The sequence below is a fragment of the Epinephelus fuscoguttatus genome, linkage group LG21 (assembly GCF_011397635.1).
Source record: "Epinephelus fuscoguttatus linkage group LG21, E.fuscoguttatus.final_Chr_v1".
NCBI lineage: Eukaryota > Metazoa > Chordata > Actinopteri > Perciformes > Serranidae > Epinephelus > Epinephelus fuscoguttatus.
Genome location: NC_064772.1, coordinates 20,901,636 through 20,912,916, shown reverse-complemented (window position 1 = coordinate 20,912,916; position 11,281 = coordinate 20,901,636). Strand labels below are relative to the sequence as shown.

Sequence of the window (11,281 nt, the reverse complement as noted above, 5' to 3'; positions counted from 1 at the left end):
AAACTGGACTGTGCAAGTTGGTGAAATAGCCAAAACTGCACTTCTTTAAGGAACTTACTGAACTGAGAGTACTGGAAGTTATTCTATTAAATCAGGTTCAGTGATTCTTTTTGTCATAGCTGATGCTGGCAGGAGCTGCACACTGTGTCCTGTATGCTGCTGGTGGAAAAAGAAACTAGACTAAACTAAACAGGAGTAAAGCCAAATGTCTCTTTGTTGCTTTATCAGAGGTGAAATACAAAACTACTAAGACTGTGTTTAATTATTGAACAGTAGCCTGTCCTTATTTACTCCTAGAGGAAATACTATATGTCATCTATAAGCCTAATATCCTTAGGATATATGATAGTGGCAGCGTCTGCACCTTCTACACCGTCTACACCGTCTCCCGCTGTATACTGTATGGAATTATCCCTTTAGGAACTTCTATAAAGTTTCATTTTAATATCCAGTTGTGTAACTAAGTGCAGTTACTCGGACACTGTAATTCTGAGTACTTGTACTTTAAAATGGTAATGTTATATAATGTATAGTCAGTGGTGTTGTGGTATTTGATGAGGTGGGTGTACTACTAGGTAGATACGTGGATTAATTGCTCAACAAGCCTACTAGGCACAGGTCCAGGGGTCCAAATTGTCAGGGTGCCCCCTGGTCTTTATCTGCATTTGTCACTCAACTCACTGTAATGTGTTCCAACCAGGAAAAGACAGGCAAAGCAGCTGTGAATACACGCAACACAACAACAAAAAAAAAAAAGACACAAAATGATACTAAATCACTCTGTGGCTCAGCTCTCAAATATATCTCTGGCATGCTTGTGACATATAAACCTTCTAGGATCCTTAAGACATCTGGGGCCGGCCTACTGACCGCCCCAAGAGTCAGAACAAAACATGGTGATTTGTTATCATGCAGCACAAACCTGGAATAACCTCCCAGATGATGTTAGACAAGCCCCAACTCTGACCACTTTTAAGTCAAAGCTAAAAACATTCCTTTATTACACTGCCTACTCCACCCTGTAATGGACAGTGTCCCAGTGGACTTCCAGCCCCTTATCAAAGTCTTTTAACAGGCAGGCTGCCTGTTCCATGTTAAGTAAGTCCAGATATTCCTTCAGCCAAGAGTCCCTTGTGAAGCAGGATGCTTTACGCTCCTTCCAATTTAGAAGAATTACTCTCTGCCCGTAGGCGCTCAACAGATACTCAAACATTACTGTCCAATTTCAGGCCCAGCGAGCATACTTTGGGGCACACTGGGAAACTGACACTGAAAAACTCTGACATGAGAGATATCACTTCTAACCAGAGTGTTTTAACAGCTGGGCAGCCACAATTATGCCAGCATAAATCTTGATGTTTGTCAGGAGTGTGAAATCCAGCACAAGACTGGCCAACAGCTTCTACCCACAGGCCATCAGACATGCATGAAACACAGCCACCTCCCCATCACATCATACTCACTGACTGCTTGGACTTGAACTAACTTGTTGCAACGTTTGCATGAGGCATGGTGCACTTTACATTTGAACTCATGTTTTTAAGCTTATTTTTTCTGCTATTTTTTATTTATTTGTTCTTAAATCTAACTTTAATTCATTTTTTTTTATCGTCTTGTGACTGGCACTTAAGAATTTCGCCTTACTGTGCAAACTGCTGAGTTTTCTACTGTGAAAATGACAGTAAATTTCTTGAATCTTGAATCCATCTTGGATAATCTAACAGGAGTAATATATGCTCTGCACTGAAATGTGCTATACAAATAAAGCTGCCTTGCCTACTTCCTCAAAACGTGAAAGAACTAGCGCAGTAAGAATATCCATCCTGTATTCAATACAATTCAATTTGTTTTGGACTATGTCTGAAATACTTTTACTGGAAATTGTTTCATTTGTGTGAAGAAAATGGCTTTTAGGACCCATTTTAAGCAGAATTATCTTTATAAAATTGATTTTTTGTGCACAGTTAGTGATTGAACTGCTCAGCTGTATATTTTAAGTAGTTAAAGTGAGCTAAACCCAGCATTAAAAGCAGTGTGTGGCCCACATCTGTCCTGTATGTGAGGACAGGGGGTGTAAACGTGCCCTGGGCGGGGAGAGTCCAGCTCCTCTGACGTCAGGAGGGAAACAGTTTGGAGGCAGAGCCACAGGACGTCTCCCTCAGCAGCGAACCCGAACCCGGTACATACCCGGTGAGAAAACCGCGTTTGGACCTCGGACACTTGAACCCACCCATATTATCCCCGGCTGCTGTTATTCTGGAGACTTCCTTGGCTCACGGAGCGTCATGTAGCTCCGAGACACACCGGATACGACAGCCGTTACCAGGCGCGAGACTTCCGCTGAGGACTGAGGAGCCCGGCTGAGGGGAAACTGCTTCAGTCGAATCGATATCTACTGCAAAGCGTCGGCATGTAGCAGCTCAGTGTGTGTTCAGGTATGTGACAGCTGTGTTGCGGCTTTCAATTTCTGTTTCTGGCACCACGTTTAAGCCCCGTTTGATCCTGCGGCTTGTTTACAGGTATGACAAGTGAAATCTGGGTCAACTGTGACCCTGCGGTCGGTGATTAACCGGCTGTCATGAGACGTTCAGTGACCACAGACTGCAGTAATGTTTATTTCAGTTAACCTCAATCAAAGTAGGCTGCATGGCGGAACTATATCCTGCACATAAAATGACTGACAAGACACACCTACCAGCTTCAGCTTGATCCATTTATCATAATGTTAAAGCAAATTTTGAGCCACAGGATTTATAAATATCTCAAAAATGATTTAATTTGTGTAACATTATCCTCAATAATGTCTCAACTAGGTCACCTTTAATGAAGACACAAGCTGCAGAGGCTGTTAGTCATCTTACTCATACTGATCAACAGTTTTTCTATCAATATAAGACATGTACAGATATTATTTCTTTCATAATGTGGCCTGAAAGTTAGGGGTGGGTCTCCACTATACGATATTATCATGATACTTACGTCATGATACAATATTATTGTGATACGCTGAGTATTGTGATAAAATATATTGTGATTTGTTATCTTTTTTTCAACTGTAAATTATGTCCCCAAGGGAAGACTTTGTCAACATCTGTTTTATCTAATAGACAAAAAAGTTCATCTCACTTCAGCCATTTTTTTTAGTAGCAAAATGAATCTAATGGACTGAAAAGGCAATTGATTATGTTATTCTAGTAGGCTATCTAAAGGTCAATTTGTCATATAAAAAATTAATATAAGTCACAAGTCGATATGATATAAGTATAGATCAGCATTTTGGGACATGCACTTTCTTGCCTAAAGTTAAATGTGGAATTGATACCACTCTCATATCTATTTCTTTAATATGAAGTTATTGATATATTGATACTGATATTTGATATTTATTTTGAACATGTAAAAAAGACATGAACATAATAGCAAGCAAACAGTCAGAAAAAAGTAATATTTGAAAACCATAATATAAAAGCAATTGTCAATGTATAGTTACACATCTGAAAAGGAGTGGGAGGAAGTATAAAGTTATTAAATCTCACCCCTTCTCCACAAGTCATTACTTGAAAAGAAACAGACAGCTTCCTTATATGCTTCCTTATTATAAGTAACAGCCAAGCCAGGAGCTGTTTAGATAAGTTTAGCATTAAGACTGCATACAAAGGGCCTATTTTTTTTAGCAAGTGCAGTGACTGTATGTGCCCAGCCAAAAAAATAGTCCAGTACAAAAACCTGCATAAAACCACAACTCATTTGAACAGTTTGTTTTTTCAATGGATTGAGAAAACAAGTTATAAAATAATGAGTGTGCATTAGAGATGGTCGTAGGCAGAGTTTTTCAGGCTGCCTGTTTCCCTCTGTTTCCAGTCATTTATGCTAAGCTAAGCTAACAGCCACCTTAGCTGTAGCTTCATATTTAACTTGTGTTTGGGAGTAACATGCAATTTAATTACAAAATAAACTTAAAAGTAATTATAGAAAACAACAACAAAATGGCAGACCAAGTCCTTCCAAAATTACACCTCTTGTACGGTCCTCTCCAGACTCAATGTCCTGTTTCTATATATTCTCACATATTACCTATTATTGCATAACACTGTCAAAAAAATCTGAATCAACATAAACCTCATGTCGCTCTTTACGCACAGTGTTGTCCACAATGTCCTACTCTGCACTAAACTGCTTTATGGCACCATACCTGGCGTAAATAACTTGTGCCTGCGTTCTTACACATAAATAAGCCAAACATAAACATAACTTTAGTATAGTCCGCTACCATACACGATTGAAAATATACAGAAACTGTTGTTTTAACTTAAATATAATCAGAACCTATACAATATGTCACATCAACACAGACATTTTTATCAAATATAAATACATGCTTAAGTGACTCTTACAGTAATTAGTAACAGTTACTGAAAAACATATGTAATTAATTTACAGTTACAGGGGTTAACTCCAAATATATTCTTGTCAGTAAAAAGGTTACATGTAATATCATTCATTCTGTTGCTTTGCATCAGAAGGTCCAGACACACCAAACTGTTGTTGAGAACTATAGTGACATTGAGTCAGGTATTCAGTTCAGTATCACATAAGATACAGAAAATTGGTAAATCTTCTCAATTTATAAGCTAGAAATGGCAGTTTATTGAAATAGTTGCCAGTCCATTTTCTGTCTTCCAGCCTATTGATAAATCAAGTAATCTTTTGACCTCTAAGGAAAGAATACATCCCCACTCTTATTCCCATCTACAGAGTCATCAGTCGTGAGCAGCAGCAGCCATCCTGAGTTGTATTTTAAAAGCTTTTTAGGGTCCTGATGCACTTACAAGTCAAACCACATACAACAGAAAATCCCTCAGTGTCACAAGAGGACATAAAATTGCTGAGCACCACCACAGTCACGCTATGAATCCTTGATCAGTATTTTATTTATTTATTTATTTTTGTCAGGGAGCAGATGTGCTAGTTGGTGTTACCACACACCCACACACTTATTAATCAGCACATGTAGCCTTCTGTCTTCTCTTCAGGCCATTTAACTTGCTTTAAGGCTGCCACAGAGGACTCACCAGTTAAATACTGATGACCTTTACTGAGCCTGATGTCTTTTCTACGATGCTAGTTTGATAAGTGGCTGACTAATAGTAAAAAAACATGATGTCATGCCTTGATTTATTGCTAATCAGAGGCTTAGTCAACAGAGCCAGATCCCCCTAGAGAGAGGTTTAACTGAGCTGAAGGGTTAATCCCACTGCTCTTGCTCTCTGTGATGGAGGGGACACTGAACACCTGTGATTGTTATAAATGCTCCCACTGCCTCATCTAACCTCAGATCCATCTGTGTGTCTAAGCAAGCCAGCGGGCTGCAGCAGTGAGACCATTGTAAATCATTAAAAGCATGATGGATGTGTGACAGATGTGAGGGTAGCGGTCAGATGGGGTAGGGTCAAGTGAGCGGGGTCTATTTTGCAGTGTGGCGTGGTGGAAATCTGTTTGGAACCGCTCCACCATTTATAACGCATACAAATAGCTGGAAAGCTGCTGTGTGCAAAGCATGTTGCAGTAAAGTGGGCTTTTAGAGAATTGTTGTCTTTCACTTCCTGTCTCTTATCTGCCACTTTTCTCATCTTTGAATCTAGTTTTATCTATAACAGAAATGTTAGTCACGGCGCTAATAAACTTTTCTATGATCTGATAGGCCGTCGACCATGAAGAAGCGAGCCAACAAGGTGCTGGAGGAGGAGGAGACCTTGTGCTGCTGCGAGTATGTGAACAGACTCGGAGAGCGCAGCCATGTGGCAGCTTGCTGCTGTGACTGTGAGGACCTGGATGATGCCTGTGACAGGTGAGTCATGAAATTCAACAACTCTGGGGCTGCAACTAATGATTACTGTAACTGACAATCGATCTAGTCTATAAAATGTCAGGATGTCAGTGAAAATATGCCCATCACAATTTCGCGGAGCCGAAAGTGGCATCTTCAAATCTGATAAAGAGTCCAAAACCCGTAAATATTCACTGTACTATGATATAAAACAGCAGGAAACATGAAATCATCATATTTGAGAAGGTGGAACCAGCAAATGTTTGACATTTCTAATTGGTCTTTTGGTTGGTCGGTCCGATCGAGACTGAAATATCTCCACAACTATTAATGGATTGCCTTTGAATTTTGTACATTCATGGTCCCAGGAGGTTGAATCCTACATACTTGAGTGATTCTGACATTTCCTCTGGCACCAACAGCAGGGCAAAGTTCTTTACATGCAGACATTCGTGTTCCCACAGGATGAATTAATATCGTGGCAAAATAAGATGGTAAACTTTAGCTGTGTTGTCATTTTTCTCATGTCAGCATGCTGACGTTATCATTTAGTTTAAAGATAAACCATGCAGGATTTTCCGAAAAAGACAGAATGACCCACTCTGTGTGTGGCAGTGTATTTTTCTGCAGAGACTGCCCTCTGCCTGTACTTTCTTATTTTCTGTGCTTGGGACGTTAACTCGCATGCACCCCCATAGCGCTCAGGTGAGGTCAGGGCTTTAAATAAGATAGCAACCAGGTGCCAGAGCGTAACTAACGTAAAAATACAAATGTAGTGAGGTGAAACACCAAAGAGAGAATCTAGGGTTGGCTTTTACTATCTTACTACTTTCGCATGGCTTTTTCTTCTTCTTCTCATTTGATAAATTATTTTGTGTGTGTGTGTGTGGGGTGGGGGTGGGGGGGTAATACTTGCTTGTATCATACATATTTGCCATTGTCATGATATTCTTGATTTAAGGGCCTTATTTACGATTTCACTGATTTCACTGCTGTCACTTTTTCTGCAGTGATATCAAAATCAGCAGTATAGTAACATCTTCGGGTGTTGCCATATTTATCGTTTACATCAGTGGTTCCCAACTGGTCCAGCCACAGGGTCCAGATTTCTCCTAAGTCATTAGTTTAAGGTCCTAACAGTTTAATATATTCAGCATCAAACTTGCATTTGGCCATGTTGTTGAGCTAGTTTTCTGTCTCTCTCAAGAAACTGTCCTTTAGTCGCTCACTCTACAGCAGGAAACGGCACTTCAAATTAAAAGCTCTGTGTCAGAAATTCACCGTACTTCAATATAAAGTGTGTTTCTTACAAAGTTGACACGTTCACAAGTCCCTTGCGGTCCATTATGAATGGACTTGCGACCCACTTTCGGACCGGACCCACCAGTTGGGAACCACATCATGCAAATTTGGAAGTGTGACCTCTAGTGGAATCCTCCAGTAACACGAGTAGTACATTGGCAAGCATGTGAGCATTTACGTTCATGATGCAGCCAGTTATCAATGTGAATGCCTGCTTACAAAGCAAGTATATCTCTGGCCTTAAAATGACCTCACACAAACTAGACCTAAACCAATTAGTTGATTAATTAATCAGATGTTAAGCCAGTTAAAACACTGAATGTGCTGATTAAGATTTTAAAAATATGTTTCTTTATTTCAAAACATAATAAAAAAAATGTAGTTTTTTTGATTAAAGTAAGTATCTCAACTTAAAGGGAAACTACACCTGTGCTCTCCCTGCTGTGACATTAAACTCAAATGTCAGGCTTTAGAGAGGTTTATATGTATTCTTCAAAACAAGTTAATGAAGGTTTGCCCACTTGGTGGCTTTACCAATTTATGAATAATTGTTTTTTTTTTCTTACCCATTCAGGTTTCTGAAGAGGGAGCCTCAGAAGCCTGAGTCCCTGTCAAGTTTGGCCGCAGTTGTCACAGACCGTATTCGTGTGCCCTGGCTGTGGGGTGGAGCCCGAAAAGTGGAACTGTCCGTCATCCCTCCTCTTATTCTCCTTCCTGTCCTGCTGCACCTCGCTGCCCTCCACTTCCTGCTCGGCATGGTGACTCTGACAGCTCTGCCCGGCCTGGTGCTGTGGTACTATTACTTCACCCATCGCAAGAAGGGACAGACACTCTTCTTCCTCAGCCTGGCCCTCTTCTCCCTGGCGTACATGTACTACTTGTTCATCACTGAGGTGTTTCCCCGCGGGGATGTTGGCCTGGTCCAGTTAGTGATGGTAACCTTAGGAGTCATACTCACACTGGCAGCCCTTTTCCACACCAAAAGAGAACCTGGCATTGTGCGGCCAAACCAAGAGTCCGTTCACAGCACGGTGACATACTACAGCCCTCTGGCAGACAGGGACCCTGCCGTCAACGGCGGGAGGCAGGATGTGACGATGACAGTATCCAACCGGGCGGGATCACCGGAGCATGCAGGGATGGAGCAGAAGGAAACCAGCCGAAGAAACTGGTGTCCGGTGTGCAGGGTGGTGCGGCCCCCAAGGGCGGGACATTGTCGGATCTGTGGTGTCTGCGTGCTGCGTCTCGACCACCACTGTGTCTGGTTGGTTCCATTAAAATGCCTCTCACTCGGCCTGTCATCACTGTTTCTTCCACTTTGTCTCACATCTCAAACACTGACATTTCCTTGTCTGTCACCTGCTCCTCTTTCCAGCACAAACAATGCAATAAATCTAAAAGAAGTCCTTCTAACTTTCAAAACAATGCCCTTAAGCGACTGTCTTTCTTTCCAGGATATGTAATCAGCTCAGACTGAATGAGTGTTTGTCCTGTTCACACCTGCTGTGTCTTTATTAACCATATTTGTATGTTGTGTCAACTTCAGCTACAAGTGAACAGTTCATCGCCATTATCCTCTCCTACACTTATACGTGTGGTCCTGCATGTGTGTAGTGAAACCCTGGGGTCTCAGTACCATGTTCTGTCTGCCTGTGTGTGTACTTGTGTGTTTGTGCGTCCCCTCCGTGGGTGCCTGGGTAGGATAAACAGCTGTGTGGGGCAGGCCAATCACCGCAGCTTCCTGCTTACGCTCGTCCTCTTCCTGTTGACGTCCTTGTACGGGATCACCCTGGTGCTGCAGAGCGTGTGTCCGAACCAATACCTCCTCACTGCCTTGCTCTACTGCCCTGGGGTCTATGACCAGTACAGGTACTGAGAGCAAAGACATACACTCTGTACACTCCAGACCGGGTCAATTAAATATTATATTCCCTTGAAGTTAATATTTATCTAATTCTGAAGCTCCATTATTCTGATGTACATTTTTGTTCACACAGTTGTGAAATTCCTAGAAAAGCTATGCAATTAGACTGTTTTCCAGGCCTGGAAATGATTTGGAATTGACAGAATGTTTTTGAAAAGTTTTGAATATACTATTTTTGTATAAAATATGTTCATAAAAATCCCAAAACACATTTTATGTTACACGAAATCTGTTTCTTGTATTACCAATTTACAATGTAGTGCTGCACTTCATGACCACCGAAACATTACTAGTGTCGAATGATTGGCGTATGCAGCTAGTTGGCATTGGGAAAGTCTAATGAGCAAGTAAAGTTAGAAAGTGCGAGAAGTTTGCTTATCTGCAAATGCTTGGGAAGTTTGTATTTAATAATGTATTGCTTTGAACATAAAATGACTTTAGAGAGAGGCAGACCTTACTCACGCTAGATGTATCTCTGCACCAAAACTTATGACGTTAACAACATGTAGAAGCTGTTCTGATCAGCCATGCTAAAGTGAAAAAGCATCAAGACAACCAAGAGGCTGCCAGCACTGGTATGTTGTACATTTTGCTGCTATGCCTGTCATAGCACACTTGAGAAAGAGCCCCATTATTGCGTGCTGTAAGTGCAACATAGGCCTAACATTACTGATTTTATACTACTTAAATGAAGTCATGGGAATGGGATAAAGTATGATGGAAATGTTACGGAAAAGTTTTGAAAATTCATTGGTAAAAATGTGTTGAAACCCTCGTGTACGTGTAGCTTACACCACATTCATTATTTTTGCTCCCAGGCCAGAGGATGAGAACAGTTCAGAAAACAAGTAAGAAGAAATCCCAGTAAAGAAATGCCAACTGTTTACTATTATGACTATGCAGACCAGAGAGCACCAATGAGTATTTTTTATTTACCATCCTTCCTCAATGTCTGTCTTTCAGCACTGCACTTTGCTTCACCTGTGTGTGGTACAGCAGCATCGTGACCTGTGGGCTGCTCCACCTGCTGCTGGTGCAGGTCATCAACGTCAGCTACAATGTAACCGAGCGCGAGGCCCGCACGGCCCTGCGAGACAAAACTGCTCGCAGCTCCTGCTGGGGACTCATCGTGGACACCGGCGTCTACTCCCGAGGTTTCCGTGGCAACTGGGCAGAGTTCATGACCATGGGAGATAAACTGAGTCCACCCTCTCCCGTCCCAACAGACCTGGTGTAAGAGACTTGTTACCCAACCTTGATTTTAAAAGTGTGGAGCTTCTGGTTGGTGTTCTTCTTCATGTCCACTGGATGGCAGCATTGCTCCTTTCACTCTGATTTCTCCTTCTGCTTGCAGCAAACCTGAGAGCTGCCATCGCTGGGTTACTACAGTTACTGAATTGCTCTGACTTTGACACAACAGCAATAACAACTACCAACCCCAATAAGATGCATTCACTGCCATTAATGTCACTCACAACTGGCATCTCCTCTATGCAGCTGTGTCTGCTCACACTGACCTTCAATCTCTCTCCACTTCTCATTAGTCTATCTGCCAATCAGATATCCCTGTTTCCTTCACGCTGACTGTCTTCCCCGGACTTGAACATTGTCTTTATGTCTCCTCTACATTCTAGTGCCTTGCTGGGAGTCGGCTTACAAGAGAATACATATGAGACTGAGTAATCTGTTCTGACATTCTCTCTGAGTACGGCATCAGCAACAAGATGGCGCCTCTGGAGTTGGTCAGTCCTGCACAAAACATTGGTCAGAGGTGTTCAGTGGTCTCTGCACACTTTGTCCTCCACAAACACTTATCCACAGTGTTCACAAAGCAGGGTACCTCCTTGTAATTGAAATGTCATGGATATTTATCACAGATGAATGAAACATCTCAGCACAAGCCACATAATCAGGATAATTAAAGTTCTACAGCATGTCATTGCATTAAACACAATGAATGATTGGATGGTTATAAATATGTGAGTAGTTACCTTTATTCTCTTGAGCTGTTTCAAACTGAATTAAACAGCTGTGAACATGTGACAGAAGCAAATAAATCAACGCACATTAATGTCCTTGAGAAGTTAGTGTTTTACACTGTTGCTGCTTTTATTGAAGGGACTGAAAGCTCCTTGTTATGGTATCCTAAAAATTGTATGGGTCCAGTTGTGTCTTTGTATGAAATGTATTTTATTTATTTTTATTAAATGAACGTGAGAAAGGTGCAT

General features: G+C 41.5%; 1 protein-coding gene across 1 annotated transcript; it reads left to right on the top strand.

Moving 5' to 3' along the window:
- The first annotated feature begins 2,106 nt into the window (after positions 1-2,106).
- zdhhc23b (zinc finger DHHC-type palmitoyltransferase 23b) lies at positions 2,107-11,278 on the top strand. Its single transcript, XM_049565118.1, has 6 exons — positions 2,107-2,435; positions 5,702-5,848; positions 7,704-8,393; positions 8,831-8,998; positions 10,017-10,286; positions 10,688-11,278. The coding sequence occupies exons 2-6, from the start codon at positions 5,712-5,714 to the stop codon at positions 10,734-10,736; spliced, it is 1,314 nt and encodes a 437-aa protein (XP_049421075.1). The 5' UTR covers positions 2,107-2,435; positions 5,702-5,711; the 3' UTR covers positions 10,737-11,278.
- The last annotated feature ends 3 nt before the right edge of the window (positions 11,279-11,281 follow it).

Coding starts and splice junctions, on each gene's coding strand:
- zdhhc23b (XM_049565118.1), top strand. CDS start 5,712: ATGAAGAAGCGAGCCAACAAGGTGCTGGAGGAGGAGGAGACCTTGTGC. Junction 8,394..8,830: donor CTCGACCACCACTGTGTCTG/GTTGGTTCCATT, acceptor GTGCCTGGGTAG/GATAAACAGCTGTGTGGGGC. Junction 8,999..10,016: donor GGGGTCTATGACCAGTACAG/GTACTGAGAGCA, acceptor TCTGTCTTTCAG/CACTGCACTTTGCTTCACCT.